The sequence below is a fragment of the Apis florea genome, unplaced genomic scaffold (assembly GCF_048593485.1).
Source record: "Apis florea isolate Af1SG1 unplaced genomic scaffold, ASM4859348v1 contig_2350_pilon, whole genome shotgun sequence".
NCBI lineage: Eukaryota > Metazoa > Arthropoda > Insecta > Hymenoptera > Apidae > Apis > Apis florea.
Genome location: NW_028256565.1, coordinates 942,505 through 960,428, shown reverse-complemented (window position 1 = coordinate 960,428; position 17,924 = coordinate 942,505). Strand labels below are relative to the sequence as shown.

Genomic DNA, 17,924 nt, shown 5'->3' with positions numbered 1-17,924 from the left:
ATTTTATTTTTATTTATTTATATATAATTTAATTGCATTCAGGTATTTTTTCCAAACACAATTGTTTTATTGGCAATTAAAATTTATTGCTTTCTAGCTTAGTTTTTTAAAATTAAGACGAGACAAGGTCGATTGAAGTGTCTCCTAACAAGTATATTATATGGCAACATTTTTTGTACGGGAAATTAAATCGTGACTATCACGTTACGATTATTAATTAATTCATAGACAATGTATTACTTTCTCCACTGTTGTTACATTTTTTTTTCTTAGTCTTAACAATATTAATATTTATATATATATATATATGTATATTAAATGTATAACACATAAATACTGCACGCATTCACTATATACAAGCTCCCCAAGCTCCTTCATTCTCACTCTTACTCGTTCATATACGTCTCCTTTTCTCTCCCTTTTTTTTTTCTTTCCTTCCTTTCGCCATGTTCATTGGTAATCGTTGGAAAGAGTCCAGACTGTTCCCTAGTTGCATGATTTATTACGTCTATGCGTGAAAAAAGTAGGGGAAAATTGCGTTATATATGAATTGTATCAATTGTAAGATCACAATTTTAATCGATATTTCAACATTCAAATCTGAATTTTCCGAAATTTTAAGCCAATGAAGAAAATTGTTTTACTTTTCTTTTATTTGTTACGAACACATTGGTTACACGTATCGCGATTCGTATTTAAGAAATAACTAGAAAGAAGTTATAAAAATTTAATCTATTTGATGATAATTGTTTTGCATTTTAAATTTCTATAAATAGATTTTAAATCTTGTTAATAATTGAATTATTCGTGCCGAATGATAGAATAACATCAAGTGAAATTTTGAAATTTTTATATCGTTTGATTTCGAGAAAATTAAATATAGATATTTAATATCGATCTCTCTTTATACATATAAATCATAATGTTTATAAAGATGATTAATAATATGTTGTATTTAATATTACGTGGATAAGGCAGTTATCTGTTTTTGGATTAACGTGTTAATAATAAATATTTTTATACATTTAATGTATCGTAATTGGTGGATAGATCGTTAGTCGCTGCATTATCTTTTTTTCTCGTAATCCTTTCTTCTTATTTAATTTACTTATAAATTATTCCTTTACGATTGTTCGATATGTTATTTTTATTCAAATATTGTGCAGAATATTTTATTAAAATATTTCTGGATAAATTTTTATAACGGATACAATTGTATAATATATAGATTATTTTTAAAAAATGGAAAGTTAACAATTCAATGCGTTCAATAAAAGTGTAACAATCGAATATATTGCATTAAAAGATTTTATATAATCAATTACATTATGTTATATTTAATTTATTTTTACAAGGACGTTTAAAATTTAACTATAACAATAAAAGTATTGCGAATAATTTAATTTTTTTTTTTTTTTATACAATATATTTAAGAAAAAGTACGACTCCGTCGAAATACGATAATATTACAAGATAATTTCGAACTTATTAGTATCTCCACGATCGTTTTCTGCTTCCGGATAATAATTTGAAAACAATTTTCTTATTCGAATTCTTTTTACATATCGTATATTCGTTCGATTCATTTTTTGCAAATTAATTTTTTCGATTTATTAATTCGCACGATAATTTCGCATTAATATGTAACACACACACAAAAAAAAAAAAAAAAAAAGTTAAATATCTTATCTCAATCAAATTAACGACAACTGTAAATCTAGGAACTTAATTATTAAAAAAATATTAAACAGATTTCAATTAAAATTCCTTCGTTGACGTATGACAAGCTGGCGCTTGTCAACACGCGAAACGCGATGTAATAACTTTTCAAATTTTATCGACTCGCGTTTAATCACTTTGCGGACATTTCGACGATGTAAATGTTCCATTAAAACGTTATTGCGAAACAAGAGTTTTTCTCTCCCCTCTCCGCCCCGGAAAACTGGAAATATAACCTCTAAGAGGTGGTATTACGAATTTTCACGAATCATTTTTAATGAATTCGCGTACACGTGGATTCCGCGTGGAATGTTGAACGTGGTAATCTGATAACAACGTTTTAATCGGGCAGCATCGATAAATGTCTCGCATAATACCATATCGTAAATTTCATCGTATAATTAAGAGTAACCGCGATGAAATTAAATTTTTCAAATTTAAACAAATCTCCGCGACATTTGTCCTTACCATACGATCGTATCCCACAAATATCGAAATATCGAAATAAATAAACAAAAAATTTGGATCGTGCTTCTCGATATATATCGATCCGTATCGATAACTTGATAATCTTCCATGCTTTCATTTTTCTTTCCTGTTCGAAAAAAAGGAAAAAAATAGATAGATCCGATAGATCCTGTTAGCTATTCAACCTGATCGACTCGCATTAATTAATTACGATCGGTTTTATTAAAATACGAAAAAAGGGGGAAAAAAAATGGCAATTGATCCATTCGTAGTAGGGATCCGATCGATCGTTTCCCAACCAAATGTACTTTTTCCACTTAATAAATTGTCGGTCGCGCAAATTCGTTTCGATTAATCAAGTTCTATTCTCGAGCAAAATTCATTAATGTTTTCAAACACGCGTACCAACGTAAATTACATTGTACAATTTAATGCAAATTTTCTTTTTTTCACGACCAATTATATTTTTAATCCCGCTCTTCACTTTTGTGTATATCTCGTATACGCGTGTGTTTCAAACTTTTTTCCTTCTTTCTTTTTTTTTTTTTTCCGTTCTACTCTTACGCAAACGATACACGATTGCACAGTTGCGCCGTGATTAACGTAACACGAGAAACATTGAATTAGGCGTTTAAATTCGCGCGATTCACGCGATTCCAGAGTTACTTAAAAACGTTACAGGGCGTTAATCGAATTGATTGAAATTCAAAAATTGGTCTATCGAGTATCGGATTTTTCGCGTTTCTTCTTTAATGATATCCACTTCCCTCGCATCTTTCTACTCGATGTTATATCCAAGCGGCAGGAAGACGGTTAGATGCTCGGTTAGACGGTTAACGGTTGTATCGCTTTTAATTAAATTCGCCATTCAAACGTTCAACGAGCCAATTTAAACGGGCGCACAATAAGTTTATTCGATGATCCACCAGCTGTTCGTTTGATTCCAACCGTGTACCCGTTTCCGAGGGACGAATTTTTTTTTTTTTTTTTTTTTCGAATTTAATCGACGCGCGAATCGACGTGTTCGAAGCATCAACACAACAGTTTCTGTTTCGCTTTAAATATATCACTTTTATTTAATCGCCATTTCTTTCTTCTTCTTTTTATGTTTTTTTTTTATTTTTTTTTTTTTTTATCTTTCATTCTCTCAGTGTAGCACCACAAAAACATGTATAACAAAGAGCATTATAAATAGATGATCGATTTTGTTTGTTTATTTCTTTCTTTCTTTCTTTCTTCCTTCCTTCCTTCGTAAAGTGTCAACGAGTGTTTCGATAAATTGAAAAGCAGGAGCAACACAGAATCGAAGGAATCGAATGTAAGGCCACTTTCCTTCTTCGCCTGTGCGTATATGTGTGTGTGTGTGTGTGTGTGTGTTTGTCTGTCTGTCTGTCTGTTAAAAAAAAAAAACGACTGCACACAATTCACGGGAGCGAGGCGTTGTTCGACATTTTTAAAATGGGGGAGGCAGGGAGGGGACTATAAATTAATATCATTCGCGATCAAAAGGGAGGGGAGGGGGGAGGGGGGAGGTCGTCGTTCGTAATTCGCGATTCGACGCGAAATTTTTTTTTTTTTTTTCTCTTCTTTTTCCTTTCAAGGGCGATAATTCAATAATTTTTCTCTCTCTCTCTCGTTTTTTTCTCGCTCTCCGAAGAATCCGCCCGACAAAGGGAACAATTTACAATGTTGAATTTTTTTTTTTTTTTTCTTCTTAACAATCAACATCCCGCGGTTAAATTTCACTTTTGGCTTTCTGGATTTTCGTGCGAGTCTCTCTCTCTCTCTCTCTCTCTCTCTCTCTCTCTCTCTCTCTCTCTCTCTCTCTCTCTCTCTCTCTCTCTCTCTCTCTCTCTCTCTCTCTCTCTCTCTCTCTCTCTCTCTCTCTCTCTCTCTCTCTCTCTCTCTCTCTCTCTCTCTCTCTCTCTCTCTCTCTCTCTCTCTCCCTCTCTCTCCGTCTCTCTCTCGTCTCTCTCCGTCTCTCTCCGTCTCTCTCTCTCTCTCTCTCTCTCTCTCTCTCTCTCTCTCTCTCCGTCTCTCGATTTGAAAATGTTCGATCGTAGTGGATTTATTCCTTAACCGCAATTTCCAATTACAACGATTGTACGAAAAACGATGAACGCGTATTTTTTTTTTTTTTTTCTCTCTCTAAGCGTTGCATGCGACCTCTCGAGGATAAGAATAATGATCGAATATATGTATATCTCGGCAGTTTTGTCACGATATCATTAGATAAAATCGTTACGATTTTTATATATATTTATATTATATTTATTTTTTCCGAACGAATGGAAAAATTTACGTTTCGTACGTAAGATAAAAGAATTTTTTTTTTTTTTTTTTTTTTTCAAATTTACTTATATCGTCGCATCGAAATTGGCAGAGAACGAAATTACTCGTGGAACGATAATATCGATTGTTGTTTTCTATATATATGTATATGTATAATTATAAATGCCTTAAAAAGAGACGAAATCGGATACCAGCCAGCCGATTCGTCGAATCAACGATCGTATTTGATATCGAAAAAAAAAAAAAAAAAAAGAAAAAAATAAGGGACGATCTTGTTGAAAGAGGATCGATAAAAATCGTCACTAATTTTATTCGCCCTTGATGGACTAGTTTCTCTAGAGGGCGCGGTTTATAATTTTAATTTCAATTAATTAAGTAAGAAAAAAAGAGTCTGCTTGTTTAAAAAGAAATTTTACAGTCCGGACCTTGTCCAAGATTAAACAACTCGACTCGACATCTTCACTCGATTAAGATTATTATTATTATTATTATTATTATTATTAGTATTATTATTAGTATTATTATTATTATTATTATTATTATTATCCCTTTTAGAAATTTCAAAAATGTTTAAATGGATCGCCACGAGGATTCGAGTTAATTCTAGTTTCTATTTTCAACGAGAGAGGCGTTAGAAAAGTTAGGGGAAAAGGAGGGAAAGAAGAAGGTAGCTCGCACAGCGTTCACACAGGTCGCTCTTTCTTCTCGGTGAAGAATGAAATGCCCTGTACAGTTTATTTTTTTTCTTTTTTTTTTTTTTTTTTTTTTTTATATCTATATCGACGATTTGGCTCTCTTCTTGTTTCCTTCTGTCGGGCGTGAGATGATGACACGACATCACGGCCGGGGATATTGGAGAAAGGCACTAACCCTCAAAGATCCGAGAAATCAAATGTACAAAATCAGTGCGGCCGGTATACGAGAGTCGGGCGCATACGAGAGACACGCATTTTACACCGACAGATTCCCGTCTCCGTTCCACCTTCCTACACACTTTGTTACGCGCTACACTCTTAGCACGCAGCACGCAAGCCAAGAAAAATTCGTGCAATAATTAATCGCGCGTGAAACACGTTTATTATAAAAAAAAAAAAAAAACGCGAAAGAAAAAGGGGGGGGGGAAGGCGAATATCGAAACGCGATAATTTTAAAAAAAAATATTAAAAATTATACATTCGACAAACTCACTTTGCAATTAATTGACGCACGAATACTTTCTCGACGCTCGCCGTAAATCGTTTCTTCTTTCTTTCTTTTTAATATCGAAAAGCAAACCGCCAAAATCTAAGTTCGCTTCGAAGCTTAGACGTCTAAAGCGTTGACGCGATTTTTTTTTTTTTTTTTTTGGCACTTGAAAACATCTACTAAATACCAAGCAAGGTATTGAACGAAATTTCGAGAGAGAGGGGAAAAAAAAAGGTTGATCAATGATCAATAAAAAGATGACACGATAAAAAATTATTATGGCACGTATACAACACCTTTCGATACAAACGTAACCTAACCTCTTCGCTTTCTCGAGTAGTAGTATTACCATCGAATCGATCGCCTTTATCGTTACGTCGAATACGAGAAACCCAAAGTTTCCCAGGAATTTGAATTCGAATCACCGTATCATACCTTTCAACGATTAGACGTCCAAGAACGAGTCCTTGATTCGCTCGAACCATCCAATCTCGCATACACAAATTTCATCCGATCGAATCGTTCACAACGTATTAAAAAAAAAAAAAAAAAAAAAAAAAAAAAAATTCACGAATCCATACTCCCTTTCGCGTGAAAACTATCCTTGGACGATATAACGATTGGTTGGATGCGATCGAGAGCGAAAGAAGGCATTTCGATCGTATATTATACATATATATCTCCGAAAGTCGAGTGGCGACCTCGTTCGAAGCGAGAAGAAAACACACCTTTGGTCGCGTAACTGGCATTTTGGCAGTTAGCTTCGTTATATGGCATGCACACGCGATATCACTGGACGAGAATAATTTTAAACTCGTCGTTATAGTTCGTGTATCGGCATCGGCGACAAAAAAAAGCGTCGCCGCGAACGAGAGGCAATTCGTGCGTGACGAAGAACAGTGCAAAATGCGAGGCACAAGGATCGAAGTCACGGTTGTTTTTTTTTTTTCTTTTTCTTTTTCTTTTTTTTTTTTTTAAGGCTTCGCTCGTCGCGAAACCATACACTTGGAATCGCGCTAAAAGCGAGAAATCTCTTCGCGGCGTTTACTTATTATTGCTGTTCGTTGCTGCTGCTGCTGCTGTTGTTATTAGAATCGTCATACTTTCAGAAAGGAAAGGATATATCTTTGATCCTGTTTCGTATAGTATAGTATAATATAGTATAAATATCGCTTTTGTCATTTTCATTTCATCGTTTTCGATGTTGTGTGGCGAGAAAGAAACATTTTTCCAGATTCTCGTCTCCGTGTGTGTGTCTTTCGTAATCTCTCTGTCTCTCTCTGTTGAATATAATTTTCTCGTATAATTGTAGAATTATGCGATATAAACGTACGTTTATATTTAACTCGTGTTTCGCTCGATTAGCTTTTTTTTTTAAACATGATTTTCACTATGATATTATCGCATAAATAAAAAGTAAACAAAGTAATTAATCTCTCTCTCTTTCTCTCTCTCCCTCTCTCTCTGTCTATCGTAAAATTACTATCTTCTTTTTTCCACCTTTCCTTCCTCTCCGTTTTTGAAATCCGATTTTCCACAGGCCGTTAGTGTCCCTTGTGCGTGGATTATCCCCTCCAATTTAGTACAAAACGGCTCAACTGTTGTTCCTTCTCGCCGCGAGAAACAAAATAGCGCAGCGTAATAATAATAATAATAATAATAATTATAATTATAATAATAATAATAATAATAATAATAATTTTCTCGTCGAGGATGGCCATCGTAAAACATGTGTGTGTATATATATATGGATATAATAATCTTCGCGTGTATTTTTCGCATTTCGGCACTCTCGAACGAATTTTTTTTTCAATTCCCCCCGGACACAGAATTTTTTCGCTTCACACTTAAATTACAATTCTTTTCTTCCGTATCCTTCACTTCGCAAGCGAAAAGACGGGCGACGTCTCCCATTGTTCCTTCGAGTCCTTCTTTTCCCCAATTTTTCATTCTCGATCGTTCGAACACACAGGACGCGATCCATCGTGCATTTTCGCATCCGGCTATTCATTCAACACCACGTTAGGCTGCTGCTGCTGCTGCTGCTGCTACTACTACTAAGGCCCTAGTAGCACAGCATAGGTTTTTTTTTTTTTCCTCCCCTCTATGCGTGGAACGATCCTTCCTCTGGGAAAAAAATATCTTCGTCGTATGCTCGATCGTCCAAAAATGGATGTCACTCTCACTCTCTCTTTCTCTCTCTCCCTCTCAAACTTGGAATAAAAAAACACAGTCTTGGTTCGTTCGTTCGTTCGTTCGATCGATCGATCGAGCACGCATTCGATTCTTCGAGTCACGAACGACGAAACAGATTAATCCCCCGTTATTATATAGTTCCAGGACTATATAGTTTTGCTTGCAGCTCGCATTGTCCCGGTCAGGCGGCACGATATATAAACTATAAAGCAGATTTCGTAAAGATTCGGATCGATCCATCCCCCCCCGTGTCGAGTAGGATCATCCTGTCATTCCCCGACGCGGGCACACCAAATCTCTCTCTCTCTCTCTCTCTCTCTCTTTCTCTACGTGTTATTCTAGATCGCGGCTACGAGTCGAGAAACGAATCGTTCCCTTCTTTCCACGTCTTTACGCTCCGCAACTTTTAAGCAATCAACAACGGTGCACAACAGCCAATCGCCATCGAAACGGCGATGGACGAGAACAGGACGACGCTCGATCCAGCGCCGGCCGTCACTGGATTCTCGTGATTCGTCTTCACCATCGGATCTGTAATTAACGTATAATAATATTTTCTCTCATAAAAATTGTTCTCGAAATAATAATAAAACGCAAGTATAATTCACAAGTATAATTGAAAAGAGATTTTTGATTCTTTTGAATTGTACTTTTGAATTCAACACACTTGATGAAACAATTAAAACAAGATAAATCATATATTTCGACGATCGTCTTGCATTCTTAAAAAAAAAAAAAAAAAAAAAAAAAGGAAGCACAAATTTTTGGAAATTTCGAATCGTTTTTACCGGGTGTAGTGGGTCCCATTCCGGATCCGGACGCCTCCTCGTCGTCGTGCTCGTAACCGCGCACGTCCTCGTCATCATTATCGATGTCCTCGTCTTTCCCTTTCTTCCTCCATATAGGCCGATCGCCGCTTCCAGAACCATCCAAAGCCTCGTCGCCGAGCAACGTTCCGCTGTCGGGCGCGGACGCCAACTGAGACTGTAATATCTGTGGAGGGAGAACGGACGGTTTCAACGGTAACTTCTCGAAAGTTCGGCGACGATTTTTGCGCGCGTCGGTTGTTTCCAGATCGTTAATCCTCGTCGAGTTTAACGTGTTAATGTTTTGAACGCGTCTGAACCGCAACGCTCGACGTTGTTGTCTGTGCCCGGAAGGTACATGCGGATTGCGCGAGGATTAAACACCGCATTTTGCTTAAAGCGATATTCGCGTTTAATCGCAAGATTACGCGAAGCTAAAGTGGCGAGGAATGGCCTGTTACGGTTCGTAATTATACGATGTACATTATGCTATTGTGGTGTAGTTGGTGTAAAGGAAGAAGGATCAATTGATGACTAATTCGTGCGAAATGTAATACGAAAAACAAATCTAATTTTGAAAATTTCTCGAGCATGAAGATAAGTCCGATTCTCGACCCGGTTCAAGCATCTGGATAATAAACGTTTCGATCAATTTGAAGAGACACGGCGATCGTGTCTCCCCGATTCGAGCACAAGTGGAAAACAGGATGTGAACGAGAGAGAATTGAAACACGGTCAGCCAAGGCTGAGCCGAGGAACAAATTACAGTTGGGCATGGAACTCACCTGATTAATGTGCCTCAATTGGTCAATGAGCACGCTGGTGTTCGCGTTGCCGTAGGAAGCCGTCGTCGGCGACATCGTCGTCACGGTGAACTCCGGGTTGTACCTCTGCGCCGTCAAACTCGAGTCCGCCACTGTCTTCGTGTATCTTCGTGAAAGAACGAGAGAAAAAAGAGATGTATGCGAATCAGTGATTAAAATTTAAAATTTAAATTCAATCATTTATCGTATCAAAACGTGGTAATAATCGGAGATTTGAATTGAAGTTATACGTCGAAAAAACGTCAAAAATTATAATAGCTACTTGAAAAGTAAAGAGAATCAAGCCTTTGAATCGTTGCAATATTTTTTTGCAAAACGTAAATAATAATAGTTGCATCGAGAAAAATTATAACGTTCCGTAACGTGAGAGTTAAAAAGAAGAATAAATCGAGAACCATTATTTTCTCTAAATAAACGCAAAGTTTTTTTTTAAAAAATTATTCTCGCCGCTAATTAACCACTCCTTCACCGAAATTCTTGTTTTTATCTTCGGTTAAGAGGTGTAACGATAGTCGGATTGGTCGAGGCGCTTATGCGAGCCTCGATATAGAAGTAATTAAATTAAACTTCCAATTAGTTGTAGCTTGGGAGGCTCGTTGGCAAGACAATGGAAAATTAACTTGCAACGATTAGAGATTAAGACGAGGAGGAGGAGTTTTTTTTTTTCCAATTCTAGACATCTATAGTTATCAAAAGTTTTTGAAATTTTAAGCAAACTGTTTAAAAAAAAAAAAAATGCGAAGAAACGATAAGGAGATTTGACAAATTCGAATGCAAAATTAAAAATCGAGGTATCGAACGAAGCGAATTAATTCATCCGTGGCATAAATACGATTTATATGACTTGCGTCGTGACATTAATGGACGTTTGTTACACGCTCGATCAACGAGTTTCGCAAATACAGAGATGTTGATTAAATTAAGGAAATTTATTCTGTTTCGTTCGATGATTTTCGCGAATAATATCGATTGAATCGGTCGAAAGAATTGCAGAAAAAAGAAATATCTCGGCTGCCAACGCTTTTACAATCAATTTTCTGCCTTATAAATGTACAGAATAATATTTAACCAAAGATAATCGTTAAATAATAGTCGACCGCACAACGAGGGTTACATCGAATCAGAAATACGATGATAATTGGGCAGAGCCAATATTAGCAAAATTAATCTCAAATTGGCCCGTAATCGATTATCGTCGTATAATTTACAATTATAATAGTACGTTATACGAACTCTGTAACAGATGCAAATATAAACGTGATTTCGCGAATTGATATCTAGATTACAATTACAATCTCCATTATCTCTCTTCGTTTCGCTTTCCATATCGCTAATACGCGATAAATTATTGTTTCGATCGAAAGGGGTCTTGCATCGATCCCATATTTTTCCCATCGAACAATAATTCTCCGACCGATTTTTCAACGAAGCATAAACCTTAAAATTTCTCGAACGCTTTATCGGCAACAACCGAGTCGTCTAACTCCGTCGGTAAATAAGGAAGCGATTAATTAACCACGGAACGTTCGAAGTTGGCAAGCAACAAGTTACACAATTTACACGGGATTGGAACGCGTGAAAAAACGGAAATTCACTGATATTTGTCGATATTGTCGACTCGCGCGAGACAGAAGGTATCGTTTCTATTTGCGTTAGTTATTCTCGCCTCCTGCAGGAGGCATTCCGCGCGCCATCTCATTAAAAACCATCACACGCTTCTCTTTTCATTCCTCCTTCTATTCTTCACCAAGATTATTTTAAATACAGCGATCGAGACAGATAATTCGAAACGAAATGCGCTCACTTCAAGTGTCGATTTTTCTTCGATTCTTCCCTTCTCTTTTTCCTTCTCCACGTGCTCCCGAGGAGCAAAGAAAGCTTGTGGCGACATTTTGATCGATCGACTCGGTTCCCCTCTCGCGCAACACGCGTGCAAATTAATATAGAGTCGATGATCGATCGCGCAACTCGAACAAGAAATTTGATTAACCTTGCACGCCTCATTAGCGGCTCGCTCTCATTTGCATTTGTTTATCCGTCCATTTTGTAACGATAATGCTCGAATAATATCGAATTACCGCGCAAACAACGATCCGCTACGGTTAACAAACACTTGGTTCGCTCTTTGATCGCGCCTCTTTAATATTTTCCAAATATCTTTTCTCTTTCGCGCCTCGAGAAAATAATTCGGTCGAGGATAAGATCAAAGGTGACGAACAAACCAACATTTTATGAACGAGCATCGCAGCTGCAACTTCTTCTCAATGCCGGTTATTCACGCATACACATGACGCACCAAATACGCTTCTTCTTCACTTTGCTTCAACTTTGCATCTGTCTTACACTCGTTTCGTTTTTTACATCCGTGTACACACCTCGTTTGTTTTTCAATTTTGAAAATTCCAATATAAAATGATTCTCGTAATTCGCCACCAACATTCATGGACATGATCCGCAAAAATACCGCGTAAAAATACTTTTACAAATCTAAAATATCGATTATTCGTCTAAATTAATCATAGCTTTGGCAGGGTATCCCTTCAACGCTACCGATTTCCTGGGAGAAATTTCTCGAAAAAGATCGCGAGGTAGAGACAATTTTTGCGAATCGCACATATCGGAGAAAATGAAAGAAGATTTCGAACCAGTTTTTACTTCCCTTCTCTCGTTCGTCCCCGTTTCTGGAAATTGCATCGGAAGCGAATTATGCTCGTTAACGAGCGAAAGAACGCGAGAGATCGCCACCGAGGCCGATGTGTGTCCCTCTGCCTTCGCGTCGACGTACACCGAAATCGAGGAGAAACAGAGAGAGAGAAAAAGAGAAGAGAGGGTGAGGGAAATGGCGAAGCTCGGATGGATAGGATGGTGAACACGACGGCCGTTCAACTGGAATTGACACGAGGAGGAGGAAAAGGAAAATAATAGGAAAGCAGCGGGGACAAAGGGTGGGGGCGGATGCTCACCGAACCCGGAACCGACACAGAGAGCGGACATGACAGACTTTGAGAGGCGGATCGCGTTTAACACGGCTACGAGAATAGCCGAGGATCCTCCAGATACGCGAAGATTGACTTAATTAGCGAGCAGAATCGCCCATCTCGACGCATGGTTGAATAACAAAGAAAAGGAAAAAGAAATAACCGGTTATCTCTTTCCGACGAGATTTAACCGAGTCTTTTGAGATATCGAGGGGACCCGATGTCGAGATTTTTCCTTGCGTCTGGATACGCAACGAGAGAACACTTTGTACAATCAATCGTACAAACGAAATGTTTAAAAACACGTCAAGCGTCGAAAAAGAAGTACCGGCGAACTTTCCATAACGTGGATTAACTTTTCTCCCTGGAATTTGTTTATTAATGAATATTCTCGAATAACGCGAAGAGAAAATATATATAAATCGCATCAAATAAAATTGCGGTTTTTCTTAATCGGAAGAAAAACGATATATTTTCGAAACTAGATAGAAATTGATGTATTTTATTTTTAAAAAATTTTGTAGTTTTAGCGCGAAGAAATTCTTCGAATGCTGTTATAGCTTCTCGAATGTCGAATATTTTATTTTTTAAAAATAAATGTAAATAGCGAAACAAATGCAGAAGAATAGATCCATCTCTATTGATTAATGCGATTTGTTTCTTAATCGATTTCTTGGCAATAGAATGTTGAATTTTTGAAACCACTACCAAACAATTCCTCTTATCGATAGAATTTTCTCCAAAAGCTAACCTAATATTTCGATATGCTTCGATTGCGTTGTGAGCCAGTTTAAACTCATACAGAAATGATATTCTAAATTCGTTCACTTCTTACAAAACAGTTAAACTAATACAAAAAAGAATTTATTACACAAAAGAAATGTAAGAGGATAACGTCAAAATATGCTAAGCAAAATATAGATTAAGTAGAGTTTACAAGTCGCAGTCGATTGTGTCGATTTATTCTGAAAGTGGCAACTTCATATGGTACAATCTATAGTATACTTCACTGGTGAAAAGAAGTCTCTCTCTGATTGGTTAATGAATGTGAAAGGAACGCCTATTTTCACACGCATTTTTCTTTCTACCGTGGTATTTGTCACATATACTAATCCAGAGCAACGATCTATATCTAAATGTGTAACGTAGGATAGAATCTAGAGAATTCTAACGTATCGATGTAATACAAAAATTTTTTTATTTCTCATCAATAGGCTAATTACGATTAATGATAACGATAATTTGATTGATTTATAGATATAATTTTGTATTCGAGTATACAAATAAGTTAGAAATAGTTTCGAAAATATTTCAGCTTCTAACTTGGATGATTATCCTAACCTAACTTTATGAAAATGAAAATAATTTTTACGATTTTGAATATTCAAATTATTCTTCTATTACTTACTATGTAATAAGTAACGTCATTGTCGATAAAGCGTCTAAAGTAAAGATATACGAGGCTTTTTTTCATTTATGATGAATTATATTAATTTCTTTTCATGTTATTCGAGAATATTCATCGATAAATATAAATTTAGAGAAAGGTTAATCCAGGTTATGGAAAGTTCGATTTAATAAAATTGTTTGTACGTTACGATCGTACACGATGCCAATTCGTATAATTCGACAAATATCGAGATAACGATACGAATTCGGCGACACACGGTTCTATCGACGAAATCGATTTCAATGTTTCATCGTATTAATTACCGAAATGCTATTCGAAATACTAAATCTGTCTTACTTGAAATCATTTATGCGAATCTCTATAACTATAGAAATTCTCCACCATTTTATCCGCTCGATTTCGCGTTTATTTAACGTTCATTACACGTTGAATTAAAATTCACGGAGGGGAAAATGAAATATAGATGAAATTCATATTTAATTAGCGATCGAACGTTCCACGTTCCTATCTCGTTTGTCGCTTCAAACGAGCGCCAGATTGTGGTACTTGGAAAATTATATTAAAATTGATCGGTGTGCACCCAAACGATACATGCGATCTCTGTCCTTGTGATATACACAAGCAAACTACTTTCAGAAGTTTGATAAAGCTCTCTTTAAATTTACATGCTGTTTGTTGCCAAGTTCCACATACTTTTCCCTACACTTTACCCGACGGTAAAGTCTTATCTTCTTATTTGCAACTTGTATTAAACTTGTTTCCTTCTTTAGAGGAATGCGAAACGAATAATTGGTTTATCGAAATGCATAATTCAACTGCATTTTTCGACTTCAACCTTTCCATCCCCGTTGAAGAAATAACGAATATAACTCGTAACATTGGTAAATTACGCGTTATTTCATATTCCCTGCGAAAAGATTCCTTTTCGTTTTAACAATTTCGTTTCATACAAAAGTTTCGAACAAAATTAATATACAAGTTTTTAAACGAGGTCAAATTAAGGCATAAATTATAATTATCGTTTGGTAAGTTAACACAAGATTTGGATTAAATCATTCCATTGAACAAGCTTTAATTCAACATTTAATTATTCGATTTTGATAATTCTTCATGATAAAATTCTATTAGCTCGAAATACACAAATCAACAGACTTTGCAAAGTTTTCGAACGAAACGAAGCACTTCAAGTTGATTTTTTTCATCCTCCCTCTCCCTCCCCTCCCCCCCAAAAAAGGAATTACTTTTCTCTCTTTTTATTTTCGAAGAACGATTCGAAACATCTAGCTCACTTGACCTGGAAATTTCCCTCGTCCTCCCTAAATTTACATTTGAAATTTTCCCTGGCGGAAAGGAAGGGCGGAAGCAGGCGGGTGGGGGGAATTGGCCGACCTGAGACAGCCGGAGGAGGAAGAAGCAGCCGGTTCTTTCTTCCTCGAACGTGGCCAGCCTTCAATCATTGAGATGAAAGGTATCGCCGTTGCATTTGCAACGATTGCAAAAGGATCGACTGGCGGGCATTAGGATCCGCTATGAAAGGGTAAATCTTGGTAATGCGTCATAATAGCGATCGAATCCAACGTTCGATGCGAAACGTGCTCTTTGTGTTGCGAAACTCGACTAATGTAATTTATAAATGGAACTAGAATATAGATAATAATAATAAAAAAAAAAAAAAAAAATCGTATCTAGAGAAAGAGACAGATATTATTAGCCAGATTTATTTAATTTAATTCGATCTATCGATCGACCCATCTTTTTACATTTCCAAATATTTCCAAATATTTCCGTTATGAAATAAAAATAATCGAACTTTAAAACTTACATATATATTCTCGACAAGGAAATTTCTTTTTCCTTTTCATTCGCTAAGAAAATCGAAAAATAGAGAGATTTCGTACGTGAGGAAAATTCAGTTGGCAGCTTTATTTAAGAGTTATCAACGGGGACGATTCAATCCTCTTGCAACGCAAATCGATCTTTTAATAATATAACGCGGCCATTGTGATCGAGGAAATAGCTCGAAGCAAAGGCTTGCGCTGTTTGCCGCGTTTTTAATAAGAGACGAGCCGATGCAATTACGCTGTTTCTAAGGTCTCCGCGCAATTTCTACGGATCCGTTGAACGAAAGAAAAAGGTGGTGGAGAGGTGGCGCGCGACACATGAAACATTTGCTCCTCGTGGAGTGGCTCGGACTCGTTTCAACCTCTCGTTTCAAACTTTTGTTTCGAGCTTCCGTTCCTCTTGATACAATCGCGAGGAACAAAGGGGAGAAGGAATCAGGTATGCGTATATACGTGCACGTGTACGGTAAACGGTACAAATCTTATCAACTGTGATACGATTTTCCTCGTGGTACGTTATCCTCCCAAAGAGTTTAGCTTTTAAAGGACCAAAACTCTCGTGCTCTCGATGAAGCGTCCATTAAGGGGAGAAACTTTCGAGAGAAATCTTTCGAGAGATTTTTTTACACTCTTTGCAATTTTTTCCCGGAATAAATTTGAACAATGGTCCTATACGTATTTAAATATCCTCGAAGTTTTGATCTCTTGTTGAAAATTCGAAAAATAAAATAGTTTCGTCATTTATCTTCTTCCACGAGAATTTTGAATATCCTTAAAATTTCCCATGTTTTCCAAAAATTCGAAAAATAAAATCAAGAATTATAGACGTCAATTTTAAATATTCTCAAAATTTTAATTTCTCATATTCTTCAAAAATTCGAAAAATAAAATGAAAAATTACACAGAATTATAGTTTCGTCATTTATATCGAACATCTTTAAAATTTCTCATATTTTTGAAAAATTCGAATGATAAAATCAAAAATTGCAGAATTACAGTTTCGTCATTTATCTTCTTCCGCGAGAATTTTGAATCATCGTCTCGCTATTCGTAATTCCACCGTTGGAAATTGCTAGGGGAAAAAAATTAGATACGTTGGTCAGCTCTTCGCTAGTTTTTTTTATCGCGAAATTCCGATCGCGAGTATTTAACGACTCGATACGAGTAACACATCTCGAATTCGCTTAATCATGTATCTTATCGGGCACAGTGATGTATGTAATTCATTAATAACGTTCTGGAAACCGGCTGATCACATAATAAGCGCATTGAGTCTCGAGCAGTACCGGGAACTTCTTGTAAAAATGGGTGTGCTCGAAGAACTACCTGAATTTCCAGCTTCCGTAATTAATGACCACCTTTTCTAATTAACTGTCAATCCCTTATCACGAGATTTATAATCTGTTTTAGAAAAATTTCAAGAGTGACATCGTAACTGAATGAAAAAGTGAACGTACAATTTTGCAAAAAAAAAATTTTATAACAATATGTGAGTTCTCATTTTTGTTACTGGTTTGTAATTTTTATCCGTTTTAAAGTATATAAAACGTACGTAGTTTTTGGTCCTGATATATATATTTTGGTCCAAAGTACGTGTTATCGTGGATAATTGGGCATTCGAGGGGCATTTTTTAATTAATTTTCGAGACAAATAGATGACATCAGTTTGGAAAAAATAGAATTGCGAAAAAATAATTGACTCGATTCGTTTCCCTTTTAATTCGAGTATACGATTCATATTTTTATTAAATTCAATTTTAAGGATTGGGTCGATAAAGTGATCGCGTTTTTACGTGTATAAAGTGGCAATGATTCTCCCATTAATATCGTGAAAGTGGTCCTGTTTTTGGATCTCCAAGTGCAGCTATAAATGCTGCAAGAGGGTGATCTTCTAGCTATCTTTTCTTTTTCAGCACTCCTAAATGTATGTTGGTAAAAAATATTTTTTTTTAATTGTCGCAGTAATTACTGCGAAATCATTACGATTCTAGACAAACAATTTTAATTTATTCAATACTCTTCATATTACTTCATAATAAAGTTAATAAAAATTTCACTTCGCTTCTTTAGAATGAATAACAATGATCGTTCTCTTTATGTTAAAAAATTAAATTTCGTATGCAATTTTATTCAAATTCATTTAAATTTTCTTTTCTTTTTATTTAAGCGACGATGCGTAACCACCTCCTCATTGCCGGACCTGG

General features: G+C 36.1%; 1 protein-coding gene across 1 annotated transcript in view; it reads right to left on the bottom strand.

Moving 5' to 3' along the window:
- Window positions 1–6,598: 6,598 nt before the first annotated feature.
- dally (division abnormally delayed protein) overlaps window positions 6,599–17,924 on the bottom strand; it is a 90,400-nt gene continuing 79,074 nt past the window's right edge. The window contains exons 6-8 of the mRNA XM_003696322.4: window positions 9,452–9,596; window positions 8,649–8,853; window positions 6,599–8,391 (exon numbers count right to left, since the gene is read on the bottom strand). Coding sequence (XP_003696370.1) covers window positions 8,267–8,391; window positions 8,649–8,853; window positions 9,452–9,596 — 475 coding nt within the window. The 3' untranslated portion in view covers window positions 6,599–8,266. The remainder of the gene's footprint in view (window positions 8,392–8,648; window positions 8,854–9,451; window positions 9,597–17,924) is intronic.